The 18,524-nt window shown below is 41.9% G+C and overlaps 3 protein-coding genes across 6 annotated transcripts in view; 1 reads left to right on the forward strand and 2 right to left on the reverse strand.

The window, feature by feature from the left end:
* Positions 1 to 11,032, reverse strand: part of LOC146521521 (coxsackievirus and adenovirus receptor-like) — a 209,033-nt gene extending 198,001 nt beyond the window's left edge. Inside the window, exons 1-2 of one of the 3 annotated variants that reach the window (XR_014873358.1) lie at positions 9,638 to 10,778; positions 9,367 to 9,399 (exon numbers count right to left, since the gene is read on the reverse strand). Coding sequence is in view for 2 of the 3 variants with exons in the window: in XM_085155281.1 (XP_085011407.1) it covers positions 9,638 to 9,997; positions 10,865 to 10,946 (442 nt within the window). In the remaining variant the exon portion in view is untranslated. Of the gene's footprint in view, positions 1 to 9,366; positions 9,400 to 9,637; positions 10,779 to 10,864 lie in introns of those variants that run through there. The other 2 variants (XM_085155281.1, XM_085155282.1) reach the window with 2 other exon arrangements.
* LOC146521532 (uncharacterized) overlaps positions 1 to 18,524 on the forward strand; it is a 144,603-nt gene that overhangs the window by 70,736 nt on the left and 55,343 nt on the right. The gene's annotated exons all lie outside the window — the stretch shown is intronic.
* Positions 2,982 to 6,396, reverse strand: LOC146521536 (uncharacterized). 2 transcript variants are annotated; one of them, XM_085155086.1, is made up of 5 exons: positions 5,799 to 6,396; positions 5,297 to 5,532; positions 3,602 to 3,716; positions 3,277 to 3,460; positions 2,982 to 3,198 (listed from the first exon to the last, which is right to left on the reverse strand). In XM_085155086.1, the coding sequence occupies exons 1-5, from the start codon at positions 6,282 to 6,284 to the stop codon at positions 3,155 to 3,157; spliced, it is 1,065 nt and encodes a 354-aa protein (XP_085011212.1). In that variant the 5' UTR covers positions 6,285 to 6,396; the 3' UTR covers positions 2,982 to 3,154. The 2 variants fall into 2 exon arrangements, with proteins under 2 accessions (XP_085011212.1, XP_085011211.1); XM_085155085.1 differs by having other exon boundaries at positions 2,982 to 3,201.

The following is an 18,524-nucleotide window of genomic DNA, read 5'->3' on the forward strand; positions in this document are numbered from 1 at the left end:
ACAAAGCTGTGTAAACCAACTATAAATAAACAATCTAAACTTATATACATTGAATACAGAAATGAATGAAGTGGAATGAATACTACAGAATGTACATAAGGTGCAGTTGCAGTCTGGCAGTGGGAGCAGTGTGACAGGTCCCTCAGGCCACTCACACACAGACTCTGTTCAGTCTTTTTTTGGTACCTTCAAGCACTTTGCAACTATTTTGTACATCATTTTGTCCCTTTCACTTATTTTTGCATATATTTCTCTTTATTGTATGTATGTATGTATTTCACCTGTTTGTTATTTATTCCTAATGTGTCACATTCCTTTCCGGCACAGTTGGCCTGGAGCAGCGGTCAGCAACCTGCGGCTCTTTAGTCCTTATAGTGCGGCTCTGCGTGGTTTATTTATAAGTATTAAGTGGAGAGTGAGACATGTTTTCTTGTGCAAAACTGTTCACAGTGATTATGGTTAAAACAATCTGCGCACAGAAAATTCTGTGTGCTTCATGTCACATACAGACACGATCCTTTCCTATTTGTGTTTATCTGAGTGCAGACCTCAGAGTCAGAGAGTAAACATCTCAGTTTGAGATCAGGTTGCTTCTGTGTCTTTAAATACGCACGATCACAAGATCATAATTGATTTATAACAGCTGAGGTCTGTTTCTGTGATCTCTGATTATCTTTCCACTCTGTCCACTGTGCGTGTGTGTGCAAAGAAGTTAAATTTATTTAATGCTTCTGACCTTGAATTAGAAAAGTCGTCAATGTTCACTGATTACTGTGAAAAATGAGCCTATTCTGTTTTCACTGCGCCTGACTCACTGCTTAAGCGCCTTGAATTGAAAATTGAATTGAACGTGTTTACTGGGCGTGCGTTTTTTGTGTGTCAAGACTGATTGATGATTGTGTGTTTCTCTTTATTCTTCACCCCATTCACATATTTCTCTTGTCACTCAACACTTTAGGTTTAATAAATATCCTTAAAGAACAGAATAAATGTTTTAAATCCATAAGTAAATGTCATAATAAAAAGCTCATAATGTCTATATTTGACCTCCAGAGGGCCTTAAAGGTTCAGCTGTTTCATTTGTATTGAGCTCAGCTGTTGCAACCTCATAATTTGTGCACTCTTTTCTGTGTATTTAACAGAGTAAAACCTGCTGCAAAGCTGTCCTCTCTGTCCAAAATGTGAACATTGGCATCCTCGAAAGAGTGACCTTTGACCTTTAGATGCAGATGGACAGCTGAGTCTTGTCCTGTGGAGGTGGCTCTTCTGTGTTGTGCCATGCGCTTGTGAAGTGGCTGTTTAGTCTCTCCGATGTAGAGGTCTGGGCATTCCTCGCTGCACTGTACAGCATACACCACATTGTTAAGTCTGTGTTTTGGCGTTTTGTCTTTCGGGTGAACCAGTTTTTGTCTGAGCGTGTTGGACAGAGAGGACAGATGGTTTGAAAGAGGAGTGAAAGAAGCATCTATGTCCACTGTGAGCGACCATCTTTGAACAGAGGCGGTGGTTTACGAAACCAACTCTCTGCCATCTATAATCCAGTTTTGAGATCCCTTCCCAGACACCTTAACGCCCACTCACATCCTGGGCCATCTGACCTCAGGAATTCGCAAGATAAGGTTTCACAATGAACTCACCCGAAACTCTGGCTGATTGGGACCCACACTCAGTTTCACACCTTGGCTCAGGCAATTAGAGGATCATCAGGGGGTCCTTTTGTCCCTCTGTGGGGGGACACTCCCACTAGGTTTATATCTGGGACTCTCCACCATTTGACCTTAGAACTGAAGAAGCTTCTCGGATGAGAGGTGAAACGTCTTCAAGTAACTTAAAGAAGTCCAGACGCTTTTCTTTGCAATCACCGTGTAACAGACCTCATTACACCCGTTCTGGGCGCTGGGTGGAGCGCAGTGAAACAACCAATTAAAAGAGTCTGTTTCTTCCTGATTATATGCCGCTACTGTACATACAGCAACGCTTTCAGAGCTCACCTGCAGATGCTGAAACCATGACGATGACGCAGCAGGACAGCAGAGTACAGTGATGTGACGCAGATGCTACAGAAGCCAGGCCGTTGTTGTTGAACTCCCACTGCAGGCGTTTCAAATTAATGTATCCAGTCAGTGGTGCAGTCCGAATGTAACAGGCAAACTTAGACTTTGGATTTCCTGACAGGCTTCGTGCCAAAGTCGGTTTTCCCAACAGAATTTGTTTCTCCTGCGACGGGAGCGCGCACTGGGAAGAGAGTAGATCTAGTTGTCTGCGCCTGCAAATCACTCACTCACTCCCTCTTGGCTCACAGTTTCTTCTTCTTCTTGGTTGGCAACCAATGTTAAGGCACATTACCGGCCCCTGGCTCACAGCTCAGTGGACATTTAGATGAGAAAATATATATTTGACACATTTGAGGAAAATACTAATAAAATAAAATAAAAATGAATAGAATAAATTTTCCCTTTAGAAATCTTAAATTTTTTGCTCTATAAAAACAGTTGTTTTTCTTTTTTAATCATCTTAGCAGTAGGATATACATGAAAGGGGAAACAAATTAAATTTAAGTGAAAGTGTACATTTTTTGCACTTTCTGGGCAACTGACTCAGTGACTCAAATGACTCAAAAAACCTGATTCACTTTGGTTAGTGACTCATTAAAACTCGTTTCAAGAAAAAGAATCGAATTTACCATCACTAGTCATGGTCACACAGAGGCTTCTTTATATGAGCCAAATGTTTCTGTTTGCTTCTTTTCAGCTCATTTTCTTCACAAACTGAAAATTGGAAAATTTTAGTTTCGAATTAAAAAACTCCTCCAAACATTTTCAGTAACTTTTCTCAATAAATCAACAATCAAAATGGGAAAATGGGTTTCAGGGGAAAGTCAAACGCTGTGCTCCTGACTCTACAACCATGTGTACCACTATAACTCCACGATTACACGGTCAGTGGATGCAGCTGGTGTTACACACAGACACACAGATTCATTCAGATTCAAAACAACTTTATTCTCCATCTTCCACGTGAACACAGACAGCGTGCATTTAAACCCCGCCCCCCTCGCTAACAGCATGGGGAGACATCAGATTCAGAGCTGCAGGCTGAGAGCACGCGAATACGAAGTGTTTGGTTTTCATAAAAGTAAACCACAGCAGTCGTCTCACTGCTGGGAGTCCTCATGCTCCATTGGTTCCGTCTTTGGTTCTTCTGTTGAAGAGAATCAGAGAGGAGGTCAGACGTGCCAGCACAGGCTCACAAATAAGAGATGTATTGATTTATTACCGTTGAACTGCTGCTCGAGTGAAAGCTCCTCCTTCAGCTGGAAGCCTGAGTCAGGCCACAAACGTTTCACCAAGGCTTCAGCATCTGGTAACTCATCAAAGTGGATTCCAGATGGGACATTCCCATCGGATTTTCCACAGAACGTGAGGTTCTCTCTCAGAAGGTCACAGTCAAACTTCAGCACCTGACAGGGAGCAGAGAAGATGAGCGACGTTTACGAGGAGAAACTACAAAACTTTGTTATGAATGAAACACTCGCAAATACACACTAAGCTTTATCACACAAAGAAACCTGCTGTACAGAGTGAGGAGGCGGTGACAGTACCTTTCCCTGCTCCACGTGCAGGGCGATGGCGACATTATCCCAAACATAAAACTCTTCAGACTGCCGGTCCATATAGGTCATCTGGTTTTCTTTGGGATTTGGGATCAACTCATACCTGGCAGGAAGGTCAGAGACACACACAGCATTTTAACCAATCGGCTGACAGAGGACTTCAGCCTGCTGCAGTGTGACAGGTCCATCACACTGATGCTCACAGCCAGAGTGGAGCAAAGGAGCCAATCATTGGAGAGAGTGAAACTGATTTAGTTGCTTTTTCAATAAATTTCAACCAACAGCCCTCCAGTGACCTTTGGTTAACATTAGAGATGGCACGATACCACTTTTTTATGTCCGATACCAATATCATAAATTTGGATATCTGCCGATACAGATATGAATCCGATATAGTGTGTTTTTTAATCAATAAAACTGTTTTTTTAATATCTTGCTGCATTTTGTATAAGTTGAGTTTTATAGTTTTATACTCAAGTTTAAATAAACAACAAAACTAAAGCTATTCTGTTATACCTGTATGTAAAAAACTACACTGCGCCCAAAATATTTCATAGTTCAGCAAAACTGATCAATCTAATAAAGTTAAACCTGCTCCATCCTCCCTATTCTGGTATTTAAGCAACCCAACTAATAGGGTTCTAAAACTCCCAGCAAAAAAAAAAAAATAGGGAACCACCCCCCACCTCATGATGCTTAATCGACGTAATCAACTTGATTTAGTGTGAAAAAAATGCACAGAAATAAATTATTTTTCAAGAATAATTAAATAGATTCAACATCTTTCTTCAACAGAATTGCAGACTGCACAGATGGTATCTTCCCAAAGGAAAAAGTAGTATAGCTTACTAGGGTATATTAGACTTAATAGTTACTATATACAGTAATGGACTTCTATACATTTTACATCAGATTAAAACTTTGGGTGTAAGATTCAGATAATTATTTATTAAAAGCTAGATATTTTAAATGAGAATAAGAAAGAAAAGTATGTCTTTGTGCCCCCCTTCCCTGCCCTATCGGCCCCCCTGGCTAAACTTTGCTAGATCCGCCCCTGCACAGTTACCAGCCGTCAGCTGCATAGAAAAAGATCCTGGTCTAGAAAGTAATATTAAATAAATTCTAACAACAGCTTATCAAGCTTAATAGTGCTGCTGTTGTTCAGCCGCTGGTTTCCTCTTTCTGGTGTAAAGTGGGCCAAAAACAAACAAGAGAGACGGACTCGTGACAGAAAAGCCGATCAGCTGATCATTAAGCAGTTTCACGATTGAAGTAGCAGCAGGAGAGAGAGAGAGAGAGAGAGAGGCAGTCGCTCCATATATCGGTTGTTAAGCTTAACGTGGGAATGCTTTACAAACATTCAGAGATGAACTTACACACTTGCTTTACTTCTCTCTGGGAAAACTTCCTCGGAAATGAAATGCTGGTTTGGTAGCGGCGCTCCAAATACACACAGCCGCTCTATCACGTGACCACACTGCTCCGAAGTGCTACGGTTATGAGCTGAGTTACGCCGTGTCACAAGTTTTGTGAGGTGCTTTTTTGATATTTAATGGATCGATTACTTTTTTTATTTCTCTCCGATATCCGATCCAGTAATTTATGTCAGTATCGGACCGATACCGATATTACATATCGGATCGGTCCATCTCTAGTTAACATGTTTTCCTGTGTGATTCTTACCAGTGTGCCTTACACATGGCCTCTGGCCGCCAGATAAAGTATTTGTCTCCATAAGCACAGACGGCATCCGGGTTATCATGAGGGATCATGCCGTCTGCGGCATCATGAGGGAGCAAAGGATACTTTGAGAAGAGCTCCTCATTGGCCGGGCTGTGGACCAGGACAACATGTACCACTTCCATCTTGTACAGGGAGGTTTTCAACACCCTCATCATGGGCAGAGCTCCAGAGCAAAACTGGCAACAATAAAAGAGACACACCTGTTACACCGTGACCACAAACAGGACCTGCCAGTGTGTGTGTGTGTGTGTGTGTGTGTGTGTGCATGTGAACAAGGCTATTTACTGTCTCAGCTTGATGTTACTTTCAGTCTGAGATGATGGATAAATGAATTTATGGAATTATATTTCCTGACATAGAGAATCAGTCAGCAAGCTTCACACTAATGTAAGAAACCGTCCCGCCCTCTGCACACATTAGTCAAAAAGTGAGCAGTCAGTACCTGCTTGCTGTAGGCTTCCAGCACCTCCTCCACCGTGAAGGTGAAGCGGTATGATCCAAAGATGGACTTCTCACTGAAGGCTGGAGAGGTGGCGAACCTCCACAGGAAGCTCTGCTGCTTTGCAGCCTGCTCCTCCGTCCTGTCTGGGTAGGTCTTCTTCAGGAGCCTCGCCTCGGCCTCCTTGATCTCCTCAGTTCCCACAGCCAGACTCCACCACACCAGGGACAGCTTGAGAGGATCCGAGGAGCCTCCACAAGGATCCTTGAAGCCTTCGTCCTTCTTGATCTGACATAGCGCCTGTCGCTGTGTGTCATGTTTCAGTTTAGACACGTGAAACTCGGGTCGAGGGTAAGCAGGGATGTTTTCTTTGGAGAGGTAGGAGTATAACCGAGTATTTCTAGCTACCTCTTTTAAATGACTCAGCTTTGCATGCTTAGCTATTAAATAATCTTCATTTAGTTCACGGCTGTTTCTTGCTCCCTGCATGATTGGATGTAAATCAAAAACCTAAATTAATGGTCTCTACTGTCCGGAGGGTAAACGCACCGTCAGCTGGTGTGAAGAGAAGTAATGTCTCGTCTGTAACATCCCACAGGTTTTCCACACCACACCCAGTGACTAATGATGTGCTTACTAGGAAACAAAACTTTCTCTTTGAACACTCACACACACACACACACACACACACGCACACTCACACACGCACACACACACACACACACACACACACACACACACACAGATATTGTCTAATTCATTGTGTAATGTCTCTTTGACAGTTAAACCTAAAAAATAAATTTTTTCTTTCTGTTATTGATGATTTTTCTGTTCTCTGAATCTTGATGATGTTCATATGAGCTGTGAAGTCAGTGTCAGGGGCATTGTCAGTTTTTGTACTAGGTACGGCACGTACTAGGAAGTACGAGAAGTGCGGAAGTGAGAGGCTTGTGAAATGGGACGGTCAAGCCTTCGTCGCGCTGCTCAGGTTGCATAGCAACCATGATACTTACCGCGAGAAACGTTTCATACAGCTTTGTGTGACAGAAATGAAGGAGAAAAATGTTTTGTTGGTCATTCATTTTTTTATGACATCACTTTGATTAGTTGAGTATCTGAGGCTGAGACCACAGGACTGTAAAACATGATTGTTGGGCTTCATGTCTGTACTGAACAGTCATTTAAAGATTAGTTAGTAAATAACAATCAGCTGATGTTGTAAAAAATGTTTGGAATCATGTATGATTTTCATTCCACTTCTCATGTGTACACCACTTTGTTTTGGTCTTTCACGTGGAATTCCAATAAAGTTGATTGCACTGATGCAACTCCACACAAGGCTGAGCTTCAGCTGCAGCTCCACTGTGCTTACTGAAGCCAGCACTACCCAAGTTACTTTGGTGCCATTTGCCTATCAAATTCATGCTAATGCTCCCACCTCCCCATCCTCCACTTTACCTGTCAAAGTCTACTTTGAATGTCTCTGCAGTCCACATCCTGATCCCAACAAATGGCCTGTCACAACCAGGATGTACTTCTTCTTTATCTCCTCTGTCTGCCATGAAAACAGATGGCAGGGGTTGTGCATTTGATAAACAACATAGCTACAATGCTCTATCACCTGCTACTCCCATGGCTCCTCTTGTTTAGCCGATCCGTCTGCTGCGCTCTCTGGGGGTCAGTCTCGGGCTCCCTCCAGCTTCCCTTTGACTCCTTTTCTGCCACTCGATGCAGCCTCTCTGTAATTAAGCTGCTAGTTCACAGTGTGAGGGCTCACAGGCACGGCACCCACCCAGGCTAATTACACTGGAGTCTCTTAACGAGTGTTATTGTAAAATATAGATCATTACCGCCTATACAGAGAAGTAAGGACTGTGTGATGGACACAACACAGTTATTCTTCCTGTGAATTCTGATCACATGGAAACTGTTTTGAGGGGAACTTCTTCAATGAAATGAAAAAATGAAAATGTTTGCTGATGTCAGGAAAAACCAAAAATCAGCAGACTCTGTGCAGCCATTGTCATCTACTAAATGTACATTCAGGCTGGTCAGAGTGTAACTTCGGCCCAACATGTTTAAAATGACATCTAAAAAAAATTGCATAAACAAATATGACACACATTATGTTTAAGGCTTCAGTGCTGCAGTCTCTGTCACCACCTGGTGTTGCCTGGAGATCAGCTCAGGTGGTTCGTTTGTTTGTTAAGGGATCAGCAGTTTCCAGTAAGATGAGAGCTGCACAAACATGACCGCTCCCAGCACCATTTAATGCATCAATCCTTAAAAAAACAAAACAAAAACATAACACGAACAGAACAATGAAGTGATTATTTTCATAATTTATTTTTGGTTTGTTGGTATGTTTTGTATTTAGGAATTGATGCACAATCTTTGGGTAGAAGTGTAATTTTTTAATGATCTAAAATAGTTCAAACAGATTTTCATTTTCAAAATTCTTACTTTTCTCCAGAAACAGCAAGTTTTCCCTAAAGATTGTCCCTCTTCTGGGATGCTGGATCCAGAATAATTCTCATCGTTAATGACAGCTGATACCTCATAAGGTTAAAGATATTTAAATGGGGACCTTGCTTTTTTCTTTCTTTCTCTTCTCTCATCTACACAACAAGCAGAAACTTCACTACACTAAAAATAAAATATTCCTGTTAAAAACAAAAAAAAGTAGATACTAAAAGATTTCTGACAGTTTCCTGGAAAGATCACCAGCACGTGGTTCACAGAAAATGATCACAGGGGAGAGACTCAAACTGCCGGGTAAAATTACACTCTCAGTTTTCTTTCTTATGAGTCAGTACTAATAAAGACTGAGGACGAATACGTCTTACAACAGCGGATTGTGTGACAGAGTGAGACGTCCATCCTATTATCTGTTAACATTAAGCAGGAAAGCTTCCACACTACATGTTGTTACAGAGTAAACACTCTATTTTCAAAGTCCTCCATCCTGTAATAAAAGCTTCATTGTACACTGTAATTACAAGAGTAATGAATCGGTGTCTAGGTGTTTCAGGAGGGTGTGCTCCATGTACTGCTCTGGTTCAGCAGGATAGGAAACCAGGTACACAACAAAAGGATCAAACAATGAGTAAACAGCTTTCATCATTATCACTTGTTCAGAAAAGTAACCAACAACTCCAGTCCGACCGAATATAAACTCTGAAATTAACTGTAACTATGCTCAAAGTGTTAGCTAGCTCATTTTAATAAACACCACTGTCATATGTAAAAATAGAGTGGCACATTCACCCCTGAAACTAAATGCCATCAAGTGCTCTGTGAACAGAGAATAACAGGATTTAAGGTTCAGTTTGATTTGGTCGTGTTTACAACTTTACTTGAGTAATGGTCCATGTATGACTTGAGGTTGTGTAAGGATGAGGTTTTCATTATCTTAGTGACACTCTGGTTTCAGAACAGATGTGAGCTGGGTCATCAGAAGAAGGATGGTTGGATAAATTCTTCTTTGGCAGTTTATGAGTGATCATGAGAGCAACAATGAGGACAAGAAGAAGTAACAAACCACAAGCTACCAGCCCAAAATGTCCTCTACTGATTCCATCCTCTGTGTGTCCTCCTGACTGACCTGCAGGTGAGAAACAGGTGTGAGGTGTCAGCTGTCAGGTAGGTGATGAGTGAAGAACAGAACAGAATCCATTTCCTCTTCAAACTGCTGTCAGACATTATCTACTGCACTCTGATCACATCACTCAGACCAGCTGCTTTCTACAAAGTCTCATCAACAACATCTTTACAAACAAACATCAACAACCAGGAAGCAGCTTCACCTCTGATCACACACACACTCAACTCTACTCACTCACCTGGAGGAACAACATTTAACCTGATGGAGTTAATGGGTTCAGTGTTCAGGTTAGCTCTCTTCCTGCGATTTGCTCCTTTACTGAAGACACGACACTCGTATGTTCCACTATCAGCAGTTGTCACATTCTTCAGAATCAGAGACACGTCTCCATCCTTCATCTGTCTGTCCTGCAGATCCACCCGGTTCTTAAAAGATGGATGCTGGTAATCTGGAACAAATGTCCTGCCGCGGTACAAAGAGACATATTCTGACTCCAGGTCAGTTCTGCTCCACTCTACAACTATGATGTTGTTGTTGTTTGGAGCTCGACATGTCAGAGTGATGCCCTGTCCAAATTCAGCTGTGATGATTTTCTGGTCTGAAAGATGAAACCACACAGAGCAGAGAGGTTAAAGGTCAAAGTAGAACTGTTCACTTTTTCAGCACTGACACTGAGATGAGCTCCAAGCAGAGGCAGAAACTCAGTCACGTTGCTGCACTTTTAGCTTCAGCTTTGATAACGCAGCATTCTGACAGGCTGATTATTCACAATTTATATTCTGATTATCAGGTAATCTCACTGCACAAATGTCCTTGTAAATTTACTTGTACTCAGGTTATTTAAAAGTGAAATATCAAGTTAACAGATACTGTCATAAAAACTGTAACTGTAGTTTTTCCACAGTTTGTACAAATAAATGCTCTTTCCAGACTCAACTTAGATGGTTTTCTGGTCTGAAAGAGGAAACAATACAGAGCAGAGAGTTTAAAGGGGTCAGAGTATAACTGTTCACTTCTACAGCAGCCAATCACAGGAAAGAAAGAACTGTGATGTGTGCTTGCTGAATACCTCTACCAGACATTTTGAAATGATCTGAAATATATTGTGTCATAATTATGAGTTAACAATATAATCCTTATACTACAGTCTCCAAACAATAACACAAATCCCTTTCCTAATGGGAAAACAAGAACGTCTGCTTTTGCTTTTTCATTCTGTCTGCTCTTCATGTAATCAATAACTGCAGAAGAGTTTGTAATGCAAGTAATCTATTCATAAAATATTCGGAACGCTACACTTTATACATACATCAATAAAAAAAAATAATTTTTAATTTTTAAAAATCACAAATGTAAAACTAGAAGAAAACAGCATGAAGTCAAAGAAAAGAAGTCAAAGCTAAACAATAACAGGTTTTGCAACTCTCAGGATTCCGGATGCTGTGATCATATTGCGAATACACACCGAGCTCATGAGAGGCAGCTGAACATAGAACCGAGACAGACAGCCAAATCCAACAAAGTGACAACAATATTAAAGCAGCCATTTGCGGTCTGAGTTGAGTTTTGTTGATTTCACACGAGATCAGGAGCGAAATATATATACACAGGCTGCTGTTGAAACAGCTTCAGCCGAACAACCTGAACACTTTTTCGTTTCGCCTACAGTGTGAGTGTCTCTGTCTTCAGCGCACCTTAAAAGCTAAGACCGCACGGTACAACCTACAAACAGTGACGCTTCTTCCTGTCGAAACCGTTGGGGGGTGAGACTGAACCGTGGAAGGGCGGGTGCTGACGTTGTGTTTCATGAGGTCTAGTCAGACCGTCCCTTTCAACGTGTACAACATAGATCTGAATAACGCAATCTACAATGTAAATGGACATGAAAATAAAGAAAAAACAATCAATGAGAAGGTGTATCCAAACTTTGACTTTGTAGAGTACATGCTGGGCTTTATTGTCAGTGAAGACAGAATAAAGAAAAAAAATTTTTTTCCATCCTTGCAACCATCCATGTGTCAGTGAACAAAACTTTAAGCCTTGACATAATTTAAAATAGATATTTACTGAAAAAAATAAATACCCCCCCCCCCCCGCAATGTTAATGTGAAGGATGTAATTAGTTGACTTTTAAACTGTGAAGAGTATTTATTTTACTTGCACCTCGTGCTGCCACATATAGATCCTTTCTTGTTGTCACCTCTTATGTTCCAGTCTCTCTTGCTATCAAGTAAATATTGTCCTCATCTGTCCTCCCTGTCTTTTGGACAGAGAGGACAGATGGTTTGAAAGAGGAGTGAAAGAAGCATCTATGTCCACTGTGAGCGACCATCTTTGAACAGAGGCGGTGGTTTACGACACCAACTCTCTGCCATCTATAATCCAGTTTTGAGATCCCTTCCCAGACGCCTTAACGCCCACTCACACCCTGGGACATCTGACCTCAGGAAATCACATGATAGAGTGGGGCCAGGTTTCACAGTGAGCTCACCCGAATCCCTGGCTGATTGTGACCTACACCAGTTTTCACACCTTGGCTCATGTGATTAGATAGAGGATCATTAGGAGGTCTTTTGTCCCTCTTGGGGGACACTGCCACAGAGCCTAAATCTGGGTCTCTCCACCATTTGACCTTAGAACTGAAGAAGCTTCTCGGATGAAGGTGAAATGTCTTCAAGCAACTTAAAGAAGTTCAGACGCTTTTCTTTGAAAGCTCCTTACACTAAGTTGTTTATAGTTCTCAGTTTCCATGTCATCACCTGAAACTGGCCAAATAAAGGTTCGTTTTAGGCTTTGAAGTTTTGTCTCCTTGTCTGCTCCTGGGTCCACCTCACTCACTCCACTCGGTCTACCCCGGTCGCATGACAGCCACGGGAAGCCGACGGGTAAAGGATCAGTTATTATCGGATTACGTCGTTGAAGAGAAATTGTTCAGCCATGTTTCCGAAGTAACAAAGAGCCGACGGAGAATGAACGTTTTGCGGTGCTGCAAATGCTTGCGTTTGATGCATTGCTTTGATTGTTTTGCCAGTACCCAGTACTAGCTACTGGCCGATAGTCATTTAGACCTGTCACAGCAGAGCTCTTGGGGACTGGGATAATGGTGGTAGTCTTCATACAGGTGGGGACAGCTGCCTGGATGAGGGAGGAGTTACAGATGTCTGTCAGGACCTCAAAGAGCTGATCAGTGCAGTCCCTCAAAACCCGCCCAGGGATGTCATCTGGGCCGGTAGCTTTACAGGGGTTAATCCTGTTGAGGGTCCTCTTCACTTCAGCTATGGTCACACTGAGGGTTTCCTCATCTGGTGGTGGGAGAGTCTGATGCTGGGCATTGAACCGGTTGAGAGCCTCAGGCAGAGAAGGATCCCTAGGGCATTGTGTATCCCTGGTTTTGTAGTCAGTGATGCACTTGATACCCCTCCACATACTGCGTGGATCCTGGGAAGAAAGATGACTCTAAATCTTCAGTACGTTTGTGGCTTTGGCTCTCTTGACACCTGCAGTCATTTCTCTCCTAGCCCTCCTGAGTGTCTGTGCATCACCAGACCTGAAGGCGGCATCCCTGGCTTTCAGCAGGGAACAGTTCAGCCTTTAGAATATGATTGCTTAGGATGCAGTGGTCTGATCTCCAGATGCATCTGTAAGGAAATTGGGTAATAAAAGGATTGTGTGAAACTTGGAAACATCTCTGCGTGATCTTTACCAAGGCAAAAGAATCAGAGAGACCGGCGTCATCTTGACAGTAGGCTTCACATTTGTCCTCCTAGTGACTCATTCATGGTCCTATTTGTAGTGTGGCCTTTTTATTTTTGACTGCTGTTGTGGAGAGGGAAGGCATGGTGGAAAGACTAAGAGAATCTCCCACTAAACATCGAGTTGGCGTTATTTTTCATTTTAATAATTGCATGCTTTGGTGTTTTTGTGTGAGGTGTAGGCCACACCCATGTGGGAGTGGAGATTCTACTCTAGTCCAGCTGTCTGCTATTCGGGCTTTGTCCAAATTCAGAGGAAGGATGCTTCAAATGCTGTATTTGGAGGCAATGACATCATAGCGATGCGACAAAGCCTGTCCAAATTCAAAGAGTCCTCCTGTTATGACCCAGGTCATTGTTGCCGTGTGGTGCTGTTACTCGCCACACCATGCGGGAGCATTGTTTGTACTCTGATGGCTGTGTTATGTAAGCTTCCAGGTGGAGGCTGACCATTGGTGGAAGAGAGAATGAGGCCAGCTACAAATTGGGATCTGACTGGGCCGGCAGCCTCTCCTACTACTTCCTGTTTCCAGTGAGCTGCACATTTGGGGCCCTTTGTGCCGTGTGACAGAGCTTGGCTGCAGTAAAACCAGTTTAGAGAGTCGTTTATCTGGACATGGTAGCTGTAGGGGTGGGAAGCCGTTTCTTTTACAACCTTTTTCTCCTGTTTCGGGTAGGGAGACAGGTTAGAGGTTTGTATTTTCTTTTGGGGTTGACTCACTATAGGTAAGTTAGTTCTGATTCATTTCCAGTGTGTTTTGTTTGTTTTGGCCATGCCCACCCTGACGCTCGCTACCGGTCAAGTTAATAAAACGACTAGTCATTGTAAAGCTGTGGCTGTGTGATTTACTTCTTTTTATTATTTTTCTTGTGTTGCACTCCAGCCCCCACAGGCCGGTGTGTAATACTCCAAATTTGGCGACAAATGCGTCCTTCATTTCCCTGAATTTAAAAGATGGGCCGGGTATATCATTCATGTCCTACCATATCCCAGGATTCATTGCAGGCCATACAGTCAAATTAAAAAAAATTTATGTAACAAAATAATAATGAATAAAAATGTAAAAAGCATGTGAGCAGTTGTGTGTGCCACTCCTAAAGTCTGTGGATTCAGTTCTGCTGCTGAAGCTCAGAGAGCTGCACGCTGTCCTTGGTGCTGAAACACCTGAGCTGGACAAAGAGCTCCACAGAAGTCGTCTGACCAGCAAGTCAGTAAAATACCTGCAGAGTGTCAGGAGACGTTTGTATCAGCTCACTCTGTGTTTCATAAAAGAAATAAACAGAGTAGCATACATGCACGCTGCCACTGATGATTTCAGCTGTAATGACTCATGTTGAGTTCATTTAATTGGAATAAATATGAGCTATAGATCTGAATAAAATGATTTTCAGTTAGGAATTTGAATAACCTGTTAAGAGGTTAATATGATTAACTCAATATATTTCATCTCATTCTAATATGCCAATCTTAGGTTACCATACATGTTTATTTAATATTTATTTATTTACATATTTATTTATGTTTATTTAATATAGACGCTTTGATTTCAGTCAACATAATTTGGAGTGGAAAAGCTGTTGTGTGTCTTTTGAGTGTAAAAACCTGTAAAAACCACACAATGTTACTATGTGTGCGCCTCATAATACCAGTGTTGGGTTTAACCAAATGATTAATGAAGAAAACTGCAAAGCAAACTAATAAAGTAAAAAATGGACTAATTTCCCTGTGGCTAATGCCATCACAGTGCCCACGAGATGTGTTCACCATTTATTATAAGAGCGGTGGGGACCTGTGTGTGTCTCCTGAAGTCCACTATGAGTTCTTTTGTTTTAAGAATGTTCAGCATCGCATTACTTTGTGAGCAGCAGACAAATTCTCTCTTTTTTTGCCTGTCCCATTCACTACTTTAGCAATAAGAACTGTTGTCTGAAGGCCAGGAAAGATGCCCAATGGATGTATTTTTTTCAAGTGGAGAAAATATGCCAATTCTATATTATTCCACTTGATTAATCTATATTATCATTATTTATTTTATTTTATTTTAAGTTATTACAAATTGGACTGAAAATTATATGGAAAGGGAGAAAGAAAACAGAGGGGAAGGGGGAAAGTAAAAGAAGACATTGAGAAAATCCATTGGATCACCTGTTAAAAGAAGAAAAGAGAAAACAAACAACAAGAGAACAACACAATACAGAGACAACAACATAGATACGTGTAAGTAACAGTAAATACTAAATATTGACTGTTATTGAGCACCAGGCAGGACCGACAACGCACAATTTGCTTTAACCTCCCAGGATCTCGCGTCCACATATGTGGTGTTACAGAATATATATATATTAGTGCTTATTTTCTGATTATATTGTTTTATGTATTTTAATAATAAAAGCCTTTATAAAGCAAAGCCAGCTGTGAGAGAGAACTAGGTCAGAGGGTGAAATAAAAATGCATGCAATGAAAGAGCTCGGGTCTAGGGAAGTTAAGGTCATAGCCTGTGTGCGTACTGAGCCCACAGGCCCTGCCGGCAGCCAGCCGCACCACCTGGGGCACCCCACCACCGCAGAAGGGGCCCGACCTGGCCATGGGTGCCAGGCCCCATCAAGCAGCCGCCGGGACTGAGGCGCCCAGCCCCGAACACCGACAAGCACCAACGCACCGACGGCTGAGGGCATCGGCCACCGGGAGGTAGTGTGGTGGGTGGAGCTAGGCCTCCACCCCTTGGGGGCCCTAAGATGTTCCAGGAGAGGCGGATGTGGGGACTCGACCTCATAGACATAGACAAACTGGCACACACAGACACAAGCATACGTTCCCCACCCTCATTCGCACAAATACAAATACTCAGCACTCTCCCAACGTGGAGACAAACAGAAATGAGCACTATACACCTATTCATACTCCCCAGACATACTCTATACTCCCAGGTCCAGGTATCACCGCCCCCACGAGGGGGATCAATCCCCAGACACAAGATATGTTACCCTTTTCCCTGCCGTGGGGGCAAGCAGACCACCCCCGGCCCAGCAGTTGCGGGGAGGCCCAGTGTCACAGACCCCAAACAGAATCCCAACTCCTCTCAGCCCCCCTGCCCTGATGGTGTGCAAAGAACAGGGGTGTGAAGACCCCATACCTAACTCCGCCCTCTCACATGTCGTGTTGCTGCGTGCTGTTCTAAAGTGCATTTAAAACACAGGAGGGGCATGGTGCTTCCTGCCAGAGAGCAGAAGGTGTCAGCACGGCCCCTCCCGAGAATAAATTCTCTACCTCTGCCCAGTGTGCTTTCTCATCTTCATCAAAGATAAGTACAACCATTGTGATTTCATCTACTTGGCCATGGGCCAAGCAAGGAAGCAATTTATATCACTCTCAGAACAACTCCCAGCTGAAAACAGTGGGGACAGACAGCTGGCTAAAAGCAGAGGAGAGCGGGGCAGCAGTAGAAGGGTTAATGATCCGACAGCTTCCACATTAGACACAGGTAGACTCTGTGACAAGACCAGGCCTAGTGTGTGTCCATGTTCATGTGTAGGACCAGGTATGGACTGGACCAGATTAAAAGAGTCAATAAAACGTCTCCTTTGTCAGCGCAGCAGACATGGATATTAAAATCTCCCATAATAAGAACATTATCCCAGCTAGAAATTCTGAAAAGTCATTTACGAAATTCTCATTGTATTTTGGGGGACGATAAATAACAGCAAAGAGCACTGAGTTGAAGTGATTGACTTCAAAACACGTCAGATCGGAGCTGGAAGATAAAGACTTCAAAAAGAACTCTTTACATTTAAAATCATTTTTAAAATTCACCTGTTGCACCTCCTCCTCCTCTCCCTTGGTGTGTTAAAAAGGAACAACCCGCTGGTAAAAGTTCTGATAAAACACTGGACTCACCAGTGTTAAGCCAAGTCTCAGTGATACACATGAAGTCCAGGTTCAAGGGCAATTGGACAGTGAAGGAAATATGATATTTGATTCATTAAAACACAGGAAATAGCACATTTTTTTATTTAAATACAGCAAGCATTCAGTGTCTGGAAACTTTGGAGGACACAAATTAATTTATTTATTTTACCTTAAAGCCATCACAGCACCCTGAGCATGCATCCCCAAACTTCTCTGGTCTCAGATGCTGTGCATTTTGGACTCTGCTGGAGGGTTTGCTGGTGCACTTCAGTGTCAGTAGGTGGCAGCACCAGACCATGGTTTTGCCTTGGGACGGTCATTAGAAGAGCAATTTTCATCACAAAGCTTTCAAGCACACACACACACACACAGATGTGTGGTTCCAAATGTATAATAAATATTCCAAATCAACACCTAAACTATCATCTGCACTTTGGTTACTTTACTTCTTTTACACAAATTGTGTAGTTTTAGGTACAAGTGGTCACTTTTGGCATTACAACAAATGAAATCCCCTGCAGCACCGACTTTTACCAGGACACCTCCTGATGTAACTGGTTTACTGTTGTGTGTAATGCTTTCCAAAATAACACATTTACATTAGCGTAATGTAGTAATACAACACACTACTGTACGAAATTCTGTAATAATATAACAATTTTGTTGCTACTTGCATTACAAAGGCTCTTTAAATATCTGCACAATGGATGGATTAAATACATATCAGATGTGTTTTTCTTCCTGCTACAAGCAGCTGAAGTTTGTGTGCACGGAGGAGGAAAATGGTGGTGAGGTCTACAACTTTGGATGAGTGGAGATATTCCTCTTATTTTTGTAGCATGAGAATGTGATCGTAAAGTGTGAACTGCATCAAGGACAGAAAAAAATCACATTGTGGCTTTAACTCTGTGCACAAAGAGCTAACACCAAGCTAGCCAGGGAGAAAATTCTTACAGATTTGATTTCATTGAATTAAAACTCTTCAAACAAACAAACAAACAATTTTTTTTAAATGAAAATAAATAAATAAATAAATTAATTAATTAATTAATAAAAATAAATAAATAAATAAAAAAAAATTAAAAATAAATAAAAATAAATAAAAATAAAAATAAATAAAAATAAAAATAATAATAAATAAATAAATAAAATAAATAAATAAATAAAAAAAAAAACAAAAAAAACAAAACAAACAAACTCACACACACACTGTGTTCTGAATCTTTTCAGCCACTCAATGATGTTCCTGCTGTTTTTAGTCTGTGGTTGAGGTTTAGCTGTTTGTCTGTTCTTTGTTATCTGCTCTCAATAGAGGTGTGTAGGTTAGAAACACAGTTCAAATTTTCCATCCGCACTACTTCTGAAACCCACAGAACCACACGACAGGAACGACACATGAGCGCAAAGTTTACCTATGCTGCAGAGGAAGCAGTTCACTGCTGTATAGAAGCAACAGGATGGTGCCA

The sequence above is a fragment of the Neolamprologus multifasciatus genome, chromosome 3, assembly GCF_963576455.1.
Source record: "Neolamprologus multifasciatus chromosome 3, fNeoMul1.2, whole genome shotgun sequence".
NCBI classification, from domain to species: Eukaryota; Metazoa; Chordata; class Actinopteri; order Cichliformes; family Cichlidae; genus Neolamprologus; species Neolamprologus multifasciatus.

Excerpts from the sequence above, each read along its gene's own strand:
- LOC146521536 (XM_085155085.1), bottom strand. The coding sequence starts at position 6,284 with ATGCAGGGAGCAAGAAACAGCCGTGAACTAAATGAAGATTATTTAATA. Across the intron at positions 3,717-5,296 it reads GCCATGTGTAAGGCACACTG|GTATGAGTTGATCCCAAATC; the intron begins GTAAGAATCACA and ends CCTTCCTGCCAG. Across the intron at positions 3,202-3,276 it reads ACTCGAGCAGCAGTTCAACG|AAGAACCAAAGACGGAACCA; the intron begins GTAATAAATCAA and ends TCTCTTCAACAG.